At 39.1% G+C, this 21,289-nt stretch overlaps 4 protein-coding genes across 5 annotated transcripts in view; 2 read left to right on the top strand and 2 right to left on the bottom strand.

The window, feature by feature from the left end:
* The window catches only part of rad52 (RAD52 homolog, DNA repair protein), a 20,303-nt gene extending 16,543 nt beyond the window's left edge, over positions 1 to 3,760 (bottom strand). Inside the window, exons 1-8 of one of the 2 annotated variants that reach the window (XM_035531981.1) lie at positions 2,437 to 3,760; positions 2,158 to 2,222; positions 1,797 to 1,898; positions 1,447 to 1,540; positions 935 to 1,002; positions 719 to 837; positions 506 to 581; positions 1 to 308 (exon numbers count right to left, since the gene is read on the bottom strand). The exon at positions 1 to 308 is cut by the window's left edge and continues 42 nt beyond it. In XM_035531981.1, the coding sequence (XP_035387874.1) occupies positions 1 to 308; positions 506 to 581; positions 719 to 837; positions 935 to 1,002; positions 1,447 to 1,540; positions 1,797 to 1,898; positions 2,158 to 2,208 (818 nt within the window). In that variant the 5' untranslated portion in view covers positions 2,209 to 2,222; positions 2,437 to 3,760. Of the gene's footprint in view, positions 309 to 505; positions 582 to 718; positions 838 to 934; positions 1,003 to 1,446; positions 1,541 to 1,796; positions 1,899 to 2,157 lie in introns of both variants that reach the window. The other variant, XM_035531980.1, reaches the window with a different exon arrangement.
* Positions 3,761 to 4,426: 666 nt separating this feature from the next.
* prr5a (proline rich 5a (renal)) lies at positions 4,427 to 11,867 on the top strand. The gene is made up of 10 exons (XM_027013939.2): positions 4,427 to 5,202; positions 6,201 to 6,383; positions 7,979 to 8,089; positions 8,268 to 8,348; positions 8,868 to 8,916; positions 9,000 to 9,057; positions 9,206 to 9,297; positions 10,279 to 10,419; positions 10,508 to 10,646; positions 10,776 to 11,867. Exons 2-10 carry the CDS (start codon positions 6,256 to 6,258, stop codon positions 11,312 to 11,314), a joined length of 1,338 nt encoding a protein of 445 aa, XP_026869740.1. The 5' UTR covers positions 4,427 to 5,202; positions 6,201 to 6,255; the 3' UTR covers positions 11,315 to 11,867.
* Positions 11,868 to 13,758: 1,891 nt separating this feature from the next.
* Positions 13,759 to 15,921, top strand: fbxl14a (F-box and leucine-rich repeat protein 14a). The gene has a single exon (XM_027013890.2). It carries the CDS (start codon positions 14,296 to 14,298, stop codon positions 15,496 to 15,498), a length of 1,203 nt encoding a protein of 400 aa, XP_026869691.1. The 5' UTR covers positions 13,759 to 14,295; the 3' UTR covers positions 15,499 to 15,921.
* A 2,163-nt stretch (positions 15,922 to 18,084) lies between these two features.
* chrm2b (cholinergic receptor, muscarinic 2b) lies at positions 18,085 to 19,801 on the bottom strand. Its single transcript, XM_027013874.2, has 2 exons — positions 18,959 to 19,801; positions 18,085 to 18,772 (listed from the first exon to the last, which is right to left on the bottom strand). The coding sequence occupies exons 1-2, from the start codon at positions 19,779 to 19,781 to the stop codon at positions 18,225 to 18,227; spliced, it is 1,371 nt and encodes a 456-aa protein (XP_026869675.2). The 5' UTR covers positions 19,782 to 19,801; the 3' UTR covers positions 18,085 to 18,224.
* Between the last annotated feature and the right edge of the window lie 1,488 nt (positions 19,802 to 21,289).

Here is a 21,289-nt window from a genome sequence, read left to right as displayed (position 1 = left end):
GATATGTTGCCAGTGTGTGCTGTCATGCTTGTCAACAAGCTCCTGGAGTCTGTGGCATTCTGCTGGGCAGCTGGCCCTGGCTGAACCACAGGCAACACCGAGGACAGGTTCTGTGCTACTGCTTCAGCCTGGGTGGCTGGCCCTGGCTGAACCACAGGCAGCACAGTGGAAGGGTTCTCTGCTGCTGCTTCAGCAGGAATACTGAAACTGCTGCAGTTCCTTCGAGCCAGACTATCATACCTGGCCCTCTCCACAGATGGCTCTTTGTCCTTACGCTTCATATTGTCTGGGTCTAAAGGTGAATGCACCTGCAATAGCAACAAATTTATGAGTAACTGTCTTTCTTCTGTAGCTCTAATCACCCATGGTAATTATTTCCTTGTGGTAGTGAAAGATAACGAAAATAATTTTTGAAGCATGAAGATGTGCCTCATAATGACTTACCATGATACTAGGTAATTTAATGAGTCAGTGAAGTTCACAGAAAAAACAGTAATCTGCCTACCTGCTTTGGAATCTTGTTTATGGCCATAAGGTATTCCTTGTTAAAGATGCAGTTTCCAAGAGCATTTCCAAAGCACCTTCATGGAGACATTGACAGACTGAAATTCCAACAGTTCTCACAATAATGCACCTGATATAATATCCTTTTACTTAAGTCCTTTGTATGTGCTGGAAAACAATACCAAAAAACAAACTTTGGAAAGGAAGCAATTACTTCAGTGCTCTTTTCAGTCCGTCTGTGACAGCCTCTTTCCTTGCCTTTTCTAATGACAAGGCCTTGGATTTGAGTCCCTCACTTACTCCATAACCCACATCTTCATGGTATGAGCCATCCTATGTGAAAGACATCATTACTACATCTTAATCACTATTTGAGATTATATTTAGGTGATGAAATTATCTAAATGATTTGCTATGACCACACTCTTACTTTTAACTGAACTTTCACAAATGCGCTGACTCCGACATAAAATTTCCCATTAATCAGATCCACAAAATCTGTAAAGTGTGAATTAAAGCTTAAGTCAAATTTGGAAAAACAGCATAAAAATAGTTTTACAGGAACAGATGCATGTAGATACATGATGCACATCGTTCAACATAACAGTTGGAAATGACCTGAAAGTTACATTTTGTAGTTATTTTTTTTTTAATAACTGTGTTATGTGGTGTTAAAATGGACAGTTAAAATGTTTATGCAAGTTCCACACACAAAATTAACATTCCATTTTTAATAAGCAAAAGTTCCTTTAAACAAAAGGAGAAAAACTACTAAACTACTTTGATAGATCTGACCTAATAATCAATATTTACTTTTAACTAAGAATGTCATTTTAATTCTAATGACGTTATATTGTTGTATCATAAACTATAACATCACCCAAGCTCTACACTAAAACTGAATTATTACACTAAAACCAGTATTATTCAGGTTTTCCTTACCTACATTTTGTTGTGAAATGGAGTGAGACCAACCATTGTACCCAAACATTTCATTGGCCAAACTGATCACTTTATGACCCTCAATATAACACACCTGTAGACAGACAGATAGGTAGCTAGCATTCTACTTAATAATTAGGAAAGCAGGTCTTTGGTCAATTGGGGTTGCATGACATGGACAAAAAAAATAAATAAAATAAAAAAAATCTATATTACAATTACATAGGGCTTATTTGCATATTGCAGTAGTCCGCGATAACCATTAACAACGATATACTGTGCTGCACAACAAGCAAAAAGCTGTGATTGTTTTATAATGACCACGTAAGCGTGAAAGGTGGACGCCTTGCCTTCTGCCCCCCTCCAGCCTGTCTCGTGCTAATGTACTCGGGTCCAAGCCTCTGTCGAAGAGCCTTCTGAATGGCCTGGTGTTCCTCTGCAGTGTACTGGTACTAAATGTGATCCGAAGTGTTAATATCTTGTATAACTGCTACGTTTACGCAAAAAAAAAAAAAATATGATTCAACTTGCTAGCTAGCCCTGTCTAATATACGATGACAAGTCATTACTCGGTGGTTTGATTGAGGATATTGGGTCAATCAAACTGCATTTTGTTAAACCGTAAGTTTTGCACGGTGGTTTGTTATAATTTCTTAAAGCATATAACTTGACGCAAGATAGTTAACTTAAGATAGGTAACAAGGTACATACCATTCCGAAACACATGTTTGTCTGGTGCTGGTTTCCGTCTCGTCTCTCCATTATGTCCCTAGTAGCTGTAATTGTACGAGAATGATCTAAATCGAAGAACAATCACTAAAATAATGTTATCTAGCAAGACAGTGTACGTTGCTAACTGCAAATACTGAGAAGATACTAGCGTGTTCTGGGCATTAGCAACAGCAGTCTAGCTAGCTTCTGTAGTTTGGCTCATTTTTCTTTCATTTAATTTTCATTTCTTGATATTTTTGGAGTTCAGATAACCCTGACCTCGGTTTTTCTCACCCGCCGAGAGGCCAGTATTTTTGTATTTGTACGTGTACACAAATCCCGGTTTTAGACCTATAGCCTATAAAAGGGTGTTAAGCTATATAAGAATTAGGTTGTTTTTTTTAACTTCCCGCGTCTGATTACGTCACCTTCAACCCACGCCGCAATACGTCAGGACTATGACGACGGCAATGGTTAAACATTAGTACTATTATCTATATTAGTATAGTGGTTATTATATGTAGGCAATGAATAAAAATCACTAAAAGAGTATATACTCTTTGGGCTCTGGTCATCTCCCAGTTTGGGGGTCTCAGCCTCTATTGAACCACTGTTGCCTTCACCTTCCATATCTTTTCTAAGATCTTCCTTCCGCCCTTGGTATTTCTCAAGCTTCTCATGTTCCTTTTTCCTAATGCTATCAGTCTGGATTGCGACATCTATCACGGTCCTCTTCTGATATTTGTCCACCACTACTATGTCTGGTTGGTTAGCCATGACCATCTTGTCTTTACATTCCATGTCTATGTTCCATGTATGTGCTGGATCGTCTCAGGGGCATCTTTGCACAGCCTGCATATGGTGTGAAAATGTGTTTAGTACTTGTTCCTGTGCTGTCATGAATAGTGCCTCTGTGCTGTCTTTTAATCCAGCCCTTTCCAACCATTAGTGCTTCTGTTAGCCCACTTTTCATCAAATTGCCCTGATCCCCCAGCATTTGATGCAGACCTTGTTGACCTGGGCAACAATTGAGCCGATGTGATTCTTATTTGAAATCTCATTGTTAATGAGGCAAGCAGTCAGGCAGCATTAAGGACTTTGCCTAAGGGAACATACTGGAGAAACCCGGGTGGGGATTCAAACTCCCAATGTCCTGTACAGAGATGGATGGATGGATGGATGGATGTTTGCTCTTGTTTTACTTTTCAGAGAGTTACTGCACTGACCTATAAACAACCAGCTGTTAAGACAATAAGAATTAATTTGGTGCTTACGTATCATCCTGCAAATAAAACATTGGCTGATATTATACTTAAACACTTCAGAATCCTCCAAGATGATGGCGAGACTGCATCCTTTTTTAAGGATCCTTCACTAATAGTCCTACAGACTAGACAAAAACATCAAAAAGTCATACTCAAGACATTTGACAATTATCAAGATAATTGAGCACTCGGATAATAACTTTGATGCAACCTCTCTAGATGTTCTACATGTAAATATATTAACACAGCCACAAAAATAACTGGCATGTCATCACCCATTCCACATTACTTCAGGTGTTATCTGCTGTATAACTTGCAAGAGATGTAGTCAGCTTTATATTGGAGAAACCAAGAGAAGGCTTGCTGATTGGTTTGTTGAACACCTTCAGACCATGGGAAGGAAGTATTTGTCATTTCCAGTGGCAAGGCATTTTAAGACTAATGGACATTGCATTAATTACATATGTTTGCATTGCCAGTTGTTGCTATGGCAGGAATTATGAAGCAAATTGGGAAACTCAAATTAAAAGAACTGATCTACACTCTTGGAACTTTAGAGTCCCATGAACTGAATGTTATAATTTAAACATCAACCTTTTAACTTTTTCATATATAATCGGGTTCTAATTCAGAAGCACTTTGTTTGCACGGGTGATGACCTCTGTCTGAAATGTTCGGTTTTTCTGGAAACTGTGTACTACAATTTTGAATATCTATATATCTCTTTCTACAGTACACTGCAGTTACTCACCTGGAATCTTTTATATATATATATATTTGCACACATTCACACCCCTCATACATTTCAGGAAAAATTGGGCAGTCGTGGTCTATTGATTTTTTTTTTAAGCCCTTAAAAGGATTACAGTAGCGTGAGGGGCAGGGCTGCCGTCTGGGGTTTAGTTTGGATTAAATGTAGTGATATGTGATTGGTTGCGATAGCTCCCAACGTTTGTCTCTCAGCAGAAAGTCCTGCCCACCTTCACGACTCCTCCAAGATAGTCCGTCCCTCAGATAATTACTGTTTATCATACATATATAAACGCTTACTTAAATTCCCACCTTGTATGACGCCCTATATGTAGCTTTATATCGCCTTTATTTGAGGTAGGATTACTTCCGTTCAGGCCATTAACATTTTCTTACACATGAGATGGGATGGAGAGGACACGAATGAACCCTTTTCTAAAATATTAAATATTTATGTTAAAAAAAGGAGGGCTCATTTGTTACAGTATTGATGGTAAACAAATCTGTTCCAGACGGCAAATCCATTTTACGTCTGAAGTCTTTGTTTATCTTCACACATTAGGCCTGCTAGTTCTCATATTGCAGTAAGTGTTGATTGTGCATTTCGTATTAACTGGCTGACGCTAAGGACTATAATGTAACAATATTACATTACAATGAAAAGGGGGTCTGCATGATCGGTAGCCTGTCGTGTCTCTCCGTCTTCGGCCGTAACCCAGTGCGCGTGCACGTTCAGGCGTGAATATCATAATAGTCTGGACAACCGTCTGGTCAGACAGTCTGCAACTCGGGAAGCAAATAGGAGGGGCATGTAGGGATACCACAGGAATGATAGAGTGAACCCGCATACTCCACATCCGCATTTACGGATTATTCTTGTGAATGTCGTTTAACTGGAAAACATCATCGCATATAGAAGCGTGGGTGCATCTGATCTAATCTACATGTTTCGGGGTTTTTTTTTCCAAAGTTACAGTAGCCAGTGTATCCATGACTGTTGACATCCAGTTTACACGCGGAGCACATGATGGTGAGTTGAGACAATATACACTACTCCCTGTTTTGGGCGAAGGATATATATACTGTTAATTTCACTATACCTTTGGCGTTCGTTACAAATCTGTCTGTGTTTGTCGACTAAATTACGGGAATATTTCATATTTATTAGTAGGTACGCAGAGTACCATGTGAATTCTCTTGTGAATAACTTACGTTACCGGTGCAATGGATTACAAAGAACAGCATGATAAGTAAGATCAGTCTTGATGTATGCCTAAGAATATTTATTTATGTGTTATAAGATATACCTCTGGATAGTTGATTACATCAAATACCATCTATCAGCATGACTGGAAGAACAATTAGTCTAGTGTGGGGGAAGTAATGTCCTTCCTCCCAAGTAGGAACTCGACTTAACAGGATATTCATGGTTGGCGTTTTACCTGTCCACGTCTAAAACAGAGACAGACTCCTCCTTTTCCCGAAATATAACGTAGCATGTCCTGGCACGCCAAAAATAACAAAAAGAAATTAACAGGCTATTTGATTCAGGGAAAACAGAAAAAATGAACAAATAAACTACGATTACTCCCCAAAGCCCATAAAGCAACACATTCAAATGTAAGAATTTTTATTTTCAGTGTTCTAATCAGTTGAGAAGTGGTGAGGCAGCTGATGACTGATGCAAGAGTCTTTGTTGTACCTTATTTTGGGGAACCATGAACTGTATGATCAAACAGTCCAGTAGGTGGCGCATTTTGAATGGCAGGTCAAAAGGAGGTTGAGCTAAAACACGAAAGCGGATTTGCGTTAGAATAAATTTGAGCGAAAATTGCAATAATCATTATCAGTTCCACGAAAAGTTAATGGCTTTGAGAAAATCCAATGTATGATGTATGATATTTACACCTATAATTTCAATTTACTCTGTGTAGTCTATTGAGAAGATTAGTGTTGGCCTATATTTAGCTCCATTTTTGTAGCACATAAAACTGCTTTTTAAAATAAAAGTTATTTTTTTGTTCTTAGGATCTTAAGCGACCTTCTTAGTAAAACGGAAGTCTCTCTCCATTCCAAACTAAAGATGCTGGAAGACTTGAGTGGGACACACACTAAACTAGCCACCCACAAATCAGCATCTTTCAGCTTCGGCGCACTAGCATCGCTGCCACACTGCTTCCACATGGACGGGAGGAGTCATCCAATCAGGAGGTGAGATTACTTGTAATCTCTCCCTAACTTCAGAATTTAACATTTAATCCATTTTTTTTTCTCTCAGAATCTTGTGGTAAAAAACCAAAAGAGATCTTGTGGTATAAAGAGTAAATGATTACAAATCATTGAAAAAAAAAATGTTATAGGAAAGTTAACGTGCAGTACTTTTTGCCAGAGCTCTTTTCTGAAATGCCCAGGGTTACTTGGACAAATTTGAGTATATTATTACAAATGGCACAAGCACACTGACTAAAGATTAAAGACTAAAGATTAAAGTCAAACTGTCTGAAACATTCATAAGTGAAACATTTAGCTTTAAGTTTTAAATGTCTTTTTTTTCTCTCATTTTGGTTCACTCAGTTGCATGAGTGACCCATTTTGATGTTTTGACCTTTCCGACAGCCTTTAAATTCAAATTCAGCTTCCAAGTGCTAAATAGCCAGTTAGATTTCTCCAGCTCTATTTATGCAAGTTTGTTTACACTGTACATCACATTTCTACTTTGGTGGTAATGAAGAATGGGTATTTTGTTGTTACTATTACTGTTGTAATATACCTGCAGTTATAGTAGAAGTTGTGGCACAAGATTAGACACACCTACAATTAAAACTGAGATATAAGTATAACCTAAACTGAAAAAATGTACATGAACTCCACTGTACATATTCCACTGTATTTCACCTATTGTGAAATACAGAATCCTACCCAGCATCAGAGTAGATGAATAAATATAAATATCACAATTTAAGTCAGTGAGTATGGATAGGCATGGTGGAAAGTTAAACTCATCTATTTCAGGCTCTTGTCAGTGTGACAGAGGACTTCTTGACACTGTCACGTCTATGATCAACCACTGAAACAAAAGTACATAAACAAATGTCTACACATAATGAACAAATGTGTAACTAAATACATAAGTCCAGAGATAAGAGATCTTTTTTTTTTTTCTTCCAAAATCTGAATATGCATATGTGTAAGTACCCTCTGGCAAATGGTAGTTCACTCACTTCTTACTTCCTCTCATGCTAGTGTTGTTTTGTAAAGTATTTTAAAAAATATATGTAAATACTGAGTTCTGAGAATTCTCTTATCTGAATTAAACAGAATGAAGTCTCCACTTCATAAGCCTCCATAAGCAGCATGCTTCTATGTCACACTGGACTCTCGCTGACCGCTTCTGTGGCTTCACACCGTGCTTACACTCTGTGACACTACTGTTTCAGCACGATCAATCTCTCACAAACAGAAGAATGGGACAAACCCAGAGAGAAATGTCTTCATGTATGATATATGGCTATGCAACCTGTAGGTTACAGCATAACTCATTTTATACTGCTCTTTGCATTTGTGTGTGTATATGTGTATGCATGGACTTGCACATGCACTTGCTTTTTTTATGTTCAAGAGATCACGAGAAAGAATTAGGCGTTAAGAGGAAGGAAATTTGTTTCTCAACAAAACACAGTAATAGTTCCTGGCCAGCCCCCAACACACAGCTCCCCTCCCCCCAGGGCATGTTCACGCCTCCATTTCTTGGGCTTGGCTCAAGACTAACTGTGCTGCTGCTGCTGTTTGTCTCTTGGGGACATGAGGACTCTCTACCGGCTGAAGTTGGTGAGCTCACCAAACCTGAGTCAGCTGGGCAAGAATGATAAGGCGTCTCTGGAGGAGCGAGGATCAGGACCAAACGCCACATGGAACAGGTGACCTGTTTGACCTCTTCTCTTTAAGAAAATTAAAGTGCCTGCTGCTAAACAGACTGGTAGTGTAATGCTCTTGTATAAGTTAGTGCAAAGCATCATGTGAGCATAATCCCACACTAAACCTAAATGGACTATTCAAAGAGAATGTGTTTTGCCATTCCTACATGTTTCACTGCAGCATTCACAATGCAGTTATTGGAGTATTCCAGAAGAAGGGGCTGGCAGACAATGAGCTCTATACACTTAACGAAGGTGTGAGGTGAGTCAAATCAGTTATACTTGGTTCTTGCCTCTCAGATTTTGCTTTTACATTTGCTTTTAGTAAGTCTTTGGTGAGCTGGCTTTCAGATACGCCACTTTGGTTTACATTTTAGTTTCATGCTGAAATGCTGCTGTTGCAGTATCTACTAATGCCCATTGATAAAACCACAGCTAAAGGCACAACAATGCATTGCTATGTTGTGTATTAATTAATTTCTGGATATCTTTTCTCTTCTAATTTCAAATCATGAATTCACATACTCACCTTTCTATACAGTTGTGGATGCTTGTCATAACACAATGGACAGCTGTGTAAATAAATGAGTAAAATACAACACACAATGCAACATGTAGTGTATGGTATATCAGATTGCATTGCATCAGGTTTTACAGTTAAAATTAAAGAGAAAATAGATACATTTTTCTATGGGTAACTTACAGATGATGCAGCAAGGCTAGCTACCAATGAAAGTGAAAAATATTGCAGATTAATAATGCTTTTTTCCTATTGATTCAGGCAGCTCCTGAAAACTGAATTAGGCTCCTTTTTCACTGAGTATCTGCAGGTAAGGCAGTATGTTGAAACTTGTGTTTAGACTGAGACAACAGATTGATTCAGTCTTTGAACTCTTTCTCTCTGTTCCCTCAGAATCAGCTGCTGACAAAAGGCATGGTCATTCTGAGGGACAAAATAAGATTCTATGAAGGTAATATATAAAGGCATTCATGACTACAGCCAGCGCAGGAACGGTATCACATATACCTGATTTGCTTGTGCAGAAATCGGCTACAAGATTTTGAATAAGTGCAACATTAACAACATTCGCACTGCAGCCTTCCTTTTTGTATTTACAGGTCAGAAATTACTCGACTCACTGGCTGAGACCTGGGACTTCTTCTTTTGTGATGTTCTGTCAATGCTACAGGCCATCTTTCACCCAGTGCAGGTACTCTAGGCTTCTTTATTCTGTGTCTCTTTCCGGACAGCCTGTTTGTATTGTTAAGCCCCAAACACAACCACCTATGCTTTTTTTGTAGCATAATAAAAACACTATATTTGAAGATTAAAAAATAATTTTACACTATGCTTTTCTAAGGCTATCAAGCAACTTACCTAGAATGATTTTTGATACAATGTAAGAAACTAAGTACATTGTACTATTCCAAATGAAGGGGTTGGCTGACAACAAGCTCTGCACATTAGTATAACCTTGACCCTGAACAAAAAAAGGTCCTATAAATGCTTTGTTGATATGAGACATATTTAGCTGATGAGACACTGCTTTTCTTTCTTATTGAGCTATTAAGACAACTCTTAAATATCAACCCACTCGACCTATTGCTGATTATGTCTTAATATTCAGACTCTTGATTCAGGCCATTTATTACTATTGTGAACAATTTAGGTATCCATTTCTTTGTAGCAAATATATTGAATTTTGAAGTAATGGTACAGTCATGAAAAACGGAGCCATCACTGCAGCCTTTGGGATGGGAAACATGTTTCAAATACATGTTTAGAAAATTGAGTAACCACCGAATCATGATGAGGTGGAATTTACCTGCCTGTTTCCATCAAGCATGGGCATCAGGCATCAAGCACACAGACAACAGCTCTTCAGAGAACTGTCGAATTGCACCACATCCAAATTCACTGGCAGGCTCTTGAGAGCTGAGATTTGTCATGATTAGGTATTATTATACAGCTTTAGAACGACCAACAAAAGTCATGAAAGCTCTAATAAATCAGGGCACATATACCACCTCGGGTACCCTCCATTTCCATATGATCTGATACATGATTCAGTACGGCATCTGGATAGGACTAAAAGTATTACTAAAACTATTTAGGATCTTTTTGCCCCTAGAGAAATTATAGCTGACTTGCTACTTTTGTTGTTGTTCATGCTGTTGGTATGGGAACCCAGGGGAAGGAACCATCGGTACGTCAGTTGGCCCTGCTTCTCTTCCGGAACACCATTGCCCTGAACATGAAGCTGGAGGAGGCCCTGTCCCGGCCACGTGCTCGTGTCCCTCCCTCCATCATCCAGATGCTTCTGGTCCTGCAGGTACAGAACACAGAGAACCCCAATCTGGGCTTCCCTCCCGTGGGTGTGTGTCTCTGGTCCTTTGTATGACGCTTCCTGTGGCACACAGGGTGTTCACGAGTCCCGAGCTGTGACTGAGGAGTACCTGAAGCTGGAGTCACTCATTCAGAAGGTGGTGATGCCTTACCTGGGTACGCAGGGGCTGTGTTCCCATGACTGTGATGCCACCCAGTGCTCCTGTGTTGCTGGTAAGGGAGATGTTTTAGGATGGGAATGCTCAAATCTGACAAATATTTCCATTACAGAATTATTTCTATATGATATGAGATGATTATAAATGTCAAATATGAATCATGTTCTATCACTCACTCCCTTAGAAAAGAATTTGCAGTGGTGCTGGTCCAAACCTGAGGACATGCCTGCCACTAATCCAGTGGTGCGCTCCAAGAGCTACAACATCCCCATGCTGACCCCTGTGGCTGAATATGACTCTGAGGCCAGCTCAGTGGGTAGCGTGGGCATCCGACGCCACTCTGCCTGCGAAGTCACTTCCTGCCTGGAGCAGCAGGGCTACTCCTCGCTTTCTGTTGGCATAGAGACGAACTCCACCCCCCGGCTGTCTATGGACCATGAACTCACCTTGCCCGGGGTGATTCGAGGAGCCGTAGGGCATCCTGCCCTCATCTTGCCTTCCATCTTTGTCCATAATTCAGCAGGGCCTGTACACACTGCTGCCTCTCACACAGCCACCTCTGAGATTGACAAGGCCCTGTCCTCACCCACAAGCTGCTCCTCCAGCCCAGAGACAATTGTTATGCAGGGTGTGGACTCACTGGAGTCAGATCAAGAGGGGATATTCATCGACTTCTCTCATTGTCGCTCTGATTCGTTCGGAACCAGCAGGAAGACCAGCTGATTACATAGCCAAGGTGAACATTCTAAATATCATTATGTGGCTTAAACTATAGCCAGCAATGGAATGAATTCTGAATGCAACAACTGAACTCAGCATTGCATAAGATTCCCTAATGGGATTGCATTCATATATAAATAAATACTGTGCTTTCTCAAAACTGGAACTGGAGATAAACTCCAGTATTCAAACTCTTGTTTCAAAAGCCTCAGTTTGGCAAATTGAGACGGATTTATTTTTATCTTCTTGCTTTTATAAGCTGTACTATACCTGTGGATGTACTGTATGTTTTGGGTTCTATTTCTACTTTGTTTCTTTCATAGGTACATATTATAAGAGAGCTTAATTATGGAGAAGTTAAATTGCTTAGACAGTTCTCCACAGATATAGGTATAAACTGCGATTATGAAACCTGTATCAAATCTCTGACTGCTCTGGACCCTTTCGACCACAATTTATTTAAGTCATTTAAAAACCTAATCAGGTGTGGTGCAGTCGTAGTGGTTAAGCATTAGACTTCATCATTTGAAGAGGCTTACAGCTTGGGGTAAATTATGAAAAGATCATGACTATCAACATTCAGTAAAGGTTTCGACATCTCTGTCCAAAAGCATATGAAAAGAATTCTTTTACATGCTGATATTAAAAACTGCTGTTCTGAAACTTTTGTGGTGTTTTTAGCTATAATATTGTAGAATTTATAAAACATTTTTGTAAAGGAACATGACAAAGTAAAATGTGAGTTTAGTATTGTGTTTTATCAAAACACGTGAAGTTTTGAGTTTAATAAATTAATTTGCATTCCTGTTTTTTGTAGATTGCTTTATCTGTACAACTACTTGCATGTCAGATGTAAATAATATGTACATTACTAGGGAGCTATTTGATTATTTGTTTACAGTTACACTGTAAAATTTGAATATGCTGGAATATACCCTTGCTTTGTTGTATTCTGTTTTTAAAAACACTGAAGTGGGCAATGCAAAAGCAAATAATTTTTTTTAAATATTTGATCTCGAAAATTTGAGGTGGTATAAATTAGCTGAAATTAAATATTAGTCAGACTGTCCTACACAGTAGACACTATGAAGTGATTTATATAAGCCTTAATAGTTTTAAGTGTGTGGCCTACTGCTATCATGGTAGCTATTAGGAATATATTAGAAGGTTCAATTTATAAATTGCACCACTCTTTCAATTAAAAAAAAATTTTTTCTTACATTTTGTCTTAGTTTTATAGCAAAACATTTTGTACAAATTGAGTGTCCTCGCTTAATCAAACTACCTTTGTTTTTTGGCAATCCGTGGTAATTAGTTTCTCTGTTCTTTGTTGGCATTCATGTGATACTGGATAGCTATTAAAAGGTTTTTCATTGCTCTTTCTGAATGCATTTGGGGAAATCTGTTTTAGAAAAATGTGAAAGTTTTGGTGGAACAACTTTAGCTAATCTCTTGTTCCATTACTGGTCAGCTAACATTCATTCTATGCTGTATTGGATACACCAAAACCTTATCCCATCCCCCATTTTTGGACTCAAATAATTCTCCTCTTGTGTTCAAGCTTCCTTCATAACTGTGTTGCCCCATGCTAAAAATATGGAATGCTTTACAGACATTTACGCATACAAATTATCTCATTCCTGAGTTCTCTCCATGGGAACCATGAGTTTCCTTCATACAATCTGGGGTTTGAAATTTAGGCTAAAAGAGAATCCAGACTACAAGATTCATGATGGATCTTATTATTGATCGGCATTCCTTTCTACTATTTTTTGTTTTTACCAGAAACATGATTTCTTCAGTTTTTCATATATCAGCTTCTTACATTTTATGCCCAAGTTCCTTCTATGTGTGCTTTTCGAAACCTCCCTCGGGGTCTCAGAATACAATTTCTTTACGCAAAAATGTTTAGTCTTACTACTCACTAAAAAGCCCAATATTTAGGTGGACAATCAGACGCTTTGACTTCCTCAGACTTCAGTTTCTTCTTGACTTTTTAAATTGATTTTATTGTAATGTAGTGTTTTGCTTAATTTATTTCAGTAGATTTACTTATTAAACACTCAAAAAATAAGCTTTTTGTAAATTCATGTTAATATTCTGGTGAAGGAATGTTGAAGTTGATTTTGGCTAAGTTGCCCGATCTGCGAACAGCCACAATTTTAGTATGCTCATGCGGAAACGCATATATTTACGTCCTCTTTCTAAAAAAGCCAACTGGGCCGTTCCATTCCAATGACGTACATGCAGTTCATATACTGCTTATATTTGTGCCCTTTAGCTAATATAACTCAGTTCAAACTTAGTTTGCTGGCTGTTACAGAATTTTAAATGTAGCAGACATCTGAGTTTCTCAGCGCCCTGTTCATATTCACACATCCCTGCCTACCAGGGAAGTTTGAAAAGAAGCAGACAAAGGCCACCGGAAGTGAGACTTCATAGTTTTAATGGCCGTGTAGTGGATGTAGCAATTCCGTCTCTCGCTAAAAATGAATTTGTTTTCTTTCTATAAAAAAATCTGAATGTGATTCTATTCATGAGCGTGTATGCGGCATCCGAAAAGTTTATGAAAATTAGACACAGATTGGACTTTTACGAAACAAAGATTTGGTCATACAAAAGCGTCGGGACATCCTGTTCCTGTAACGACGTTGGCGTTAGCTGGTTCGTTTGTTAGCTAGCGCTAGCTGCTGATACAGCGTTGACGGGTAACTTGGAGTACATATCGCAAAACGAAATTTTGAATGAAGTAAACTCGTAGTTATATAATGTTGTCTACAGGCTTTCGGGCACCCACTTCGCACAACCTCGCAATGTCTCACTTATGACAGCTTGCTAACTAAAAAATTTCAATAAGGGAATGATCAGTTTTACGTGCGGTATTCTGCAGCAGCAAACTAAGATAGCTAGCTAGCTGGCTAAGTTAGTTTAGACAGCTGGCTAATTTTGTTAAGAGAAACACACCGTAAAGACACACAGCTGAAATGGAGACCCATGTATCAAGTCTTTTCCCAGAAATTTTAGCGATGATTTTTAGCTACTTGGACGTTAAAGGCAAAGGGAGGGTTGCGCAAGTGTGTGTAGCTTGGAGAGACGCGTCGTACCACAAATCAGTGTGGAGGGGAGTTGAAGCCAAACTTCATTTAAGAAGGGCTAACCCATCATTATTTCCGAGTCTTCAGACCAGAGGAATCAAAAAAGTCCAGATACTTAGTCTTAGGCGTAGCCTGAGCTATGTCATTCAGGGAATGCCAAACATTGAGAGCCTTAATTTGAGTGGATGTTACAACTTGACAGACAATGGCCTTGGCCACGCTTTTGTGCAGGACATACCTTGTTTGCGGATTCTTAACCTGAGCCTTTGTAAACAGATAACTGACTCCAGTCTTGGCAGAATTGCACAGTATCTCAAGAACCTTGAGTTTATGGACCTTGGTGGGTGTAGCAATATCACTAATACGGGGCTGCTTCTCATTGCTTGGGGCTTACACAGACTGAAAAGCTTAAACCTGCGCAGCTGTCGGCATGTGTCTGATGTGGGCATTGGTCACTTGGCCGGCATGACCCGCAGTGCAGCCGAGGGTTGCCTCAGCTTGGAGCATCTTACCCTACAGGACTGCCAGAAGCTGACTGACTTGGCTCTGAAGCACATCTCAAAAGGCTTGAGTAAACTGAAAGTCCTAAATCTCAGCTTCTGCGGTGGGATATCAGATGCTGGCATGATTCATCTGTCACACATGACCCAGCTCTGGACCCTCAACCTTCGCTCGTGTGACAATATCAGTGACACAGGTATCATGCACCTTTCCATGGGCTCTCTCAGGTTATTCGGGTTGGACGTGTCATTCTGCGACAAAGTCGGAGACCAGAGCATGGCATACATTGCCCAGGGCCTCTATCAACTCAAGTCCCTCTCCCTGTGCTCATGTCACATCAGCGATGATGGAATCAACAGAATGGTCCGGCAGATGCATGAACTGAAGACCTTGAACATTGGCCAGTGTGTGCGCATTACAGACAAGGGCCTTGAACTTATTGCTGATCACCTGACTCAGCTGACTGGGATTGATCTGTATGGATGTACCAAAATCACTAAGAGGGGACTAGAGCGGATAACGCAACTCCCCTGCCTTAAGGTGTTGAACTTGGGACTTTGGCAGATGACTGAAGGAGAAAGAGTTAGGTGACACTGCTCAGGCATCACCCTATACAGTAAAACTACCTCATACAATACTGTCACCATTGACTTTTCTGTTTGTTGCTTTGGTGTTTTTTTTTTGTTTTTTTTTTTAAATCTTTTTTTAATAGGAAGAAGCTTTGAGTAGTTAATGGCATGCAATAAGGAGTTATGTCCATTGTTTTTTTTTTTTTGGTTTTTTTTTAAATAGTTCTTGATTAGCAAGTGGATAGTTGAATAATTTTAGGGCCTATTAGAGAGCCATTCTTAAGAAATATTTTCCCCTTTAACGTCTTGTTTGGTTATCAAAAAGTCTTAAGAATAGATTTGGTAGGATGTTTAATGTACACAGCTTTACCATGTTTCTGAACGAAAATGAAAATTTTATCCATTTGTATAGATCCTCCTTAGTAAGAAACATATGCAATTTAAAACTTCGTTAAAAAAATTTATATATATATATATATATATATATATATATATATATATATTTATATATATATATATATATATATATATATATATATATATACACATATATAGTGTTTATCTGTAAGAGAATGTTTGGAATACCTGTTTATTTTCCTAAGCTAAATAATTAAAATTATTTGAAGTGGATTTTTTTCATTGCTTCAAGTGTGATTGATCCTCAGAACCCAATAGAAATGAATGTTTTTGTGATTTATTGCGAACACTTAAACAAATCAAGAAACAATGTTTATAATTGACATCAGGCTAAATATTCACTCATATCCACTTGGGTGTGGGCTTTTACAGTTATGAAATTGTGAAGACTAACAAGCTTTTGTAATTAAAAAAGAGAAAAAAAAGTTTTGTCTGACCTGTAGATGTTATTAATTATCCACACTGTATAGTCCAATACTTTGTCTCAGACCCTAATAAGGTGGTGGTTTTCAGAGCTGCAGAGGCTGTGCTAAGCCTACTTACAGACTGTAAGAGTTAAGGTTATAAATCTACAGTCATCCCTATCGGTCATGATTGTTCGTAAACTTCAATCACCCCTCAACAGGCTTACACTACTTATATCAGGTATTAAAAAGTGGTTGTGGTCAGATTAATGCTAACAATTTTCTATCAAAAATAAGATGGCAAACTGTTTTTGAGACTAAGACCACATTAACACTAGGTGGGAGGGTGGGAGTGATACAAATAGGTTTTTCAACATGGCATCAAATTCTTTTGTAAGCACTGTTGACACAGCATGATTTTTTTGTAATCAGATTGAAGTCAGTTTCATAAATGGTCCTACATGTGAAGCCAATCACTGTTCACATCCTGCTCCCACCACTTCTGTCTCTTCTTCAGCTCACAGACATCTGCCATCTGGCCTTTACAATGGCTGTGAAACAGCAAGAGCTATACCTTTTGTTCAGGATCCTAGTCCTGAACAGCTGGCTAACTGTCAAACAAGTTATTAGTTGTTGATGTGTGCATTTGGGTCATGCATGTGACATTCTGTAAACGTGGGCATATTAGCTTTTTGGCTGGAGGTCTATAAACCCTGATGGCAGATATGTGTCACTTACAAAAATGAATATGAAAACTCATGGCTAAAAGGTAAGATCTAAGCAAAAAGTCATAACAGTATTTAGGCCTGTAATGGCCTTAAACACACTTGGTGGATCTGTGGTTCGTGTGATTATATTTTGATCTGATTTACATATGGAGGTGTTTTTAAAAAAATTTTTTTAAATGTTTTAAGAACATTTTGAAACCAGGTTTAAAGTTCAAATATTTTTTCAAACAAAGGGTTGAATCTGAGGTACACGAAAAAAAGAAAACGAAGGTCTTACTTTAAAAGTCATTTTTTAAGGTCTTACAGTCTTCTACAAGACTGAATACAAAGAATGGATTATAAAGTGGTCATAGATTTATTACATATCCTGCAACCTATCACACATGCACAACTCAGATGAGATTGGTCAGTCAGCATGAAAAACCTGTAAATGTTTTCTGCTTTCCTGAAAACAGATAAAGCTATACTGTAAGTACTGTATGAACATATCATTAGGTCATAGTGCAAAGCATCACATTCTTCATTATTACCAGATTCTGATCTGAGTAAAATGTTATATTGGATGCATTAGGCCGTGGTCTTCATTAATTATGAGTATGCAACTATTTCAGCTATTGTATTTCTCAAATCAAGTAAACTTACTTTCAGAAATGATTGCATTTGACCAATTGATCAAACTCGTATATATTAATTCATCATGATTTGAATGTGCTGTTTTCAGTTCAAATCTGTAGCACGTTTAATATTTTCCCACTAGTGGCCTTATGTAGTTAATTATCTTTTGTACAATAATCTATTTGTTTTAGTAGTGACCAGCTTGATTCAACATCACACCCACACAGTCTTTGTAAAAATGAAAAGCTTATCAAGATCACAAATAACACCTACAGCTTGTACTTTAATTCATTTCAGTTAGTGCCTCCAGCTGCAAGCCCCCCCCCCCCCCCCCCCCCCCCCCCCCCCCCCCCCCCGTCAGCTGAATGAGGAATGTCCTTCTCTGGAGGCACTAAACAAGGTATGAGTACATACTAATGTCATTGTATTTTTCTAAAAGTCAGACCTTATCCACAAACAGCACCCCTGCTGTGAAGTGCTTTCTGAATACTGATCAAGAACTTTCTGGAATATTTGAAAATACTTCATTTTAATACAAGAAAAACTGCATGCAGCCTCTGTCAGCGAAAGCCCTTGTCTTTGTTTCATTTGACTGTGCGAATGTTTCTACAATTGCACATCAACAGCCGCTTGAACGTATTCTTGAAGGTAACGTTGCACAGGGCATAGCAGGCTGGGTTAACCGTGCTGTTGATGTAGCACAGCCAGTAGCCCAAGGACCACATGCAGCTGGGAATGCAGGTGTTGCAGAACGTGTGGATTAACACCATCACATTATATGGGGTCCATGTGATCACGAAGGCCAGCAGAATGGCCATGATGGTCCTTGTAACCTTCTTCTCCCTTGACTCAGTATTCCTTTTTTTCTTGTGTACAGGCGAGAGATTCAGTGATACCAGACTCTGCCTCTCCTTGCAATGGCTGGTATTCTGATTTGTACTGGCTGGTTCACAGCTCTCATCTGGGCTCTTCTGGAAGCAAGTTATTTTGGCCCATCTTGCTTTCCCTTGGCAAGACGTTTTGGTTGGCATATTCGTGACATCACCATTGGTTTCTGCTTCATTATCTCTCTGATTGGATGAAGCCAGGATACTGCCAGATGTGGAGTCATTTTCACTGTCCCTGTCCTCACCTGAGGAAAGAGTATTGATGCTTAAAAAATAGTGCACGTCCACACTGTTGCCTTTTGTTAGATTATTAGGGTATACACTGTAATCCAAAGAGAATTAAATAGGTTACCCAGAAGCACCAGATTAATAAAATTAATCTACAGATTATATCCTCTAAGTAAATGTTTTTGGTAAACTGACCCCTTTACCTGTAGTAGCATCCGAGCCTCTGTGTTGAACATGTGTCATGGCCTCCCCTCCCTGGATATGCTTAGTCCCTCCATCCCTGCTGGTTGCCGAGACCATTTGGGTCCTATTCTCCTGGCAGACCCTGGACACCCTCTGACTCTCCCTCCTGACGCGACTACGGCTTGCTTTGGAAATCTGCCAGTACAGCACACTCATGATGACGACAGGCAGGTAGAAGGCAGCAATTGCTGTGCCAAAGGTGACACCCGCATTGGAGAAGAACTGAATGTAGCAGTCATCGTCAGGCACCGTGCGCTTGCCCATGATGAACTGCCAGAAGAGGATGGCCGGAGCCCACAGGATGAAAGACAAGATCCAGGCAGCTGCGATCATCATGCCTGCCATCTTGTTTGTCCTCTTTATGGGGTAACTGAGTGGTCTGGTGACACAGAAGTACCGATCAAAGCTGATGACGAGCAGGTTCATCACAGATGCATTACTTGCCACATAGTCCAGAGCCAACCAGAGGTCACAGATAACAGGGCCTAAGGGCCAGTGCCCAGTTACAATGAACACCGTGTAAAGGTTCATGGAAAAAAGGCCAATGATCACGTCAGCACATGCTAGGCTGAAGAGGAAGTAATTATTGACTGTCTGGAGGTTCCTATTGACCTTGATGGACAGCATGACCAGAATGTTACCGATAATAGTAATCAGACTCAAAGAACTCAGTCCCAAAATGATGAGCACCATCTCTACCATTTTAAAAGGATATTCCCGATGAGGGCTCGTCTTATTAGAATGGCTGAGGTCTGCAGTAAGGCTTACATTGGAAGTATTCATCTTTTCAGCTTTGATTGCACATAAATACCTCCTAGGATCTTCACATCATTACCTAAGCACAGAGAATAAAGACACGATCATACACAGCATTGTATTGTACTAATAGGTTTTTTTAATTCAGAGATTATTTTCTATCCAACCAAATTATGTTGTGGGTTTCGGGATGAATGTAAGAGTAAGTTTTGATTTGCATTATTTGCATTATATGATTTACGTCACGGCTATTTTTTTATTCTTTCACTATCAATGAAACAAAGGTATACACTGAATTAATTTGATTGTTTATATATTGTCCTTTCCTTTATTTATTCACTATAAACTTTAACAAAAGAAATTAACAAACAGATCAAATACATTTGTGCTCTGCTTGTATGCTTTGTTAGGTTCATCAAAATAGAGTTAATTAAAGTTATTTCTCACTATCCTGACAAGTTAATGGATTGCCATTAGCCTGTTTGAATGCAATCTTTTAACCATTATATGTTGTGGTCCAGCTTCATTATTTGACAGCCTAAAGAACAGTAGACCAATTTGTGTATGTGCAAATGTGTGGGTGTGTGTATGGGTGTCAGTGGGTGAATCTGTGGTTCTGTTTAACATAGCCTACTACATACTGTATATTTCATACTGCACTCAATATATACTGTACACTGGTCTACGTAGTAGTATGCAGTATCCAGTATGCAACAAACGCAAACCATACTATGAGGTCAAATGAACATGAAGGTTCCGCCATTGTGATTGAGTTATTGTGTGTGTGTGTGTGCAAGAGAAAACAAAGTGACAGAAAGACAGGCATAGAAACAGAGACAGAGTAGTATTAGCTAACATAGATTTCACAAGAATGACACTTTCCTGTTTAAGCAGTACCCCAGTGCTAGTGCCAGTTTGCAACAAACCAGTTCTACATCTTTGCCCAGATGCCCAAACTTCAGGGTTGTCTGTGTATGATGTGTAAACCTCCAAAAAGTAAATACTGAAATACCAGGACTGCTGAGACAGAGACAGCACTCATAGTGCTATTGTGAGCTACTGTGAAATGTCATTGGTATGTGAATTAGGTTTGCCACCTTATTGGATCACTTAGTGTCTGGCTGCCATTTTAAACTGCAAGTGGTACGACAGCTTCTACTTTCAGCATTACTAAAGCATAATTTACCTCCTTGCCTACTGTAATACAAAGGTTTTGCAGTTCCCAGTCAGACATAGAATTTTAAATAGAAAGAAACCAAAGAAAACAGATGTCCAGATGTTAATTTAGTTTTTATAGGATCTGAACATGTATAATCATGTACAATTTTACTCTGGTGTAGAAAAATCCCATTTGTATGGCAAAAAGACAAACTTCAATATGATAACTGGCTATTAAAGTTGTTCTTTCTCTCTCTCTCTCTCTCTCTCTCTCTCTCTCTCTCTCTCTCTCTCTCTCTCTCTCTCTCTCTCTCTTTCTCCTCTCTCTCTGTGTGTGCGCGCGAGCGCCTGTGTGTCTGTGGGTGGGTGGGTTGGGG

The sequence above is a fragment of the Electrophorus electricus genome, chromosome 12 (genome assembly GCF_013358815.1).
Source record: "Electrophorus electricus isolate fEleEle1 chromosome 12, fEleEle1.pri, whole genome shotgun sequence".
NCBI classification, from domain to species: domain Eukaryota; kingdom Metazoa; phylum Chordata; class Actinopteri; order Gymnotiformes; family Gymnotidae; genus Electrophorus; species Electrophorus electricus.
This window is presented reverse-complemented; position numbering and strand designations above follow the sequence as displayed.

Excerpts from the sequence above, each read along its gene's own strand:
- fbxl14a (XM_027013890.2), top strand. The coding sequence starts at position 14,296 with ATGGAGACCCATGTATCAAGTCTTTTCCCAGAAATTTTAGCGATGATT.
- prr5a (XM_027013939.2), top strand. The coding sequence starts at position 6,256 with ATGCTGGAAGACTTGAGTGGGACACACACTAAACTAGCCACCCACAAA. Across the intron at positions 8,349-8,867 it reads ACACTTAACGAAGGTGTGAG|GCAGCTCCTGAAAACTGAAT; the intron begins GTGAGTCAAATC and ends CTATTGATTCAG. Across the intron at positions 10,420-10,507 it reads AGATGCTTCTGGTCCTGCAG|GGTGTTCACGAGTCCCGAGC; the intron begins GTACAGAACACA and ends TGTGGCACACAG.
- chrm2b (XM_027013874.2), bottom strand. The coding sequence starts at position 19,781 with ATGAATACTTCCAATGTAAGCCTTACTGCAGACCTCAGCCATTCTAAT. Across the intron at positions 18,773-18,958 it reads AGGCTCGGATGCTACTACAG|GTGAGGACAGGGACAGTGAA; the intron begins GTAAAGGGGTCA and ends CTCTTTCCTCAG.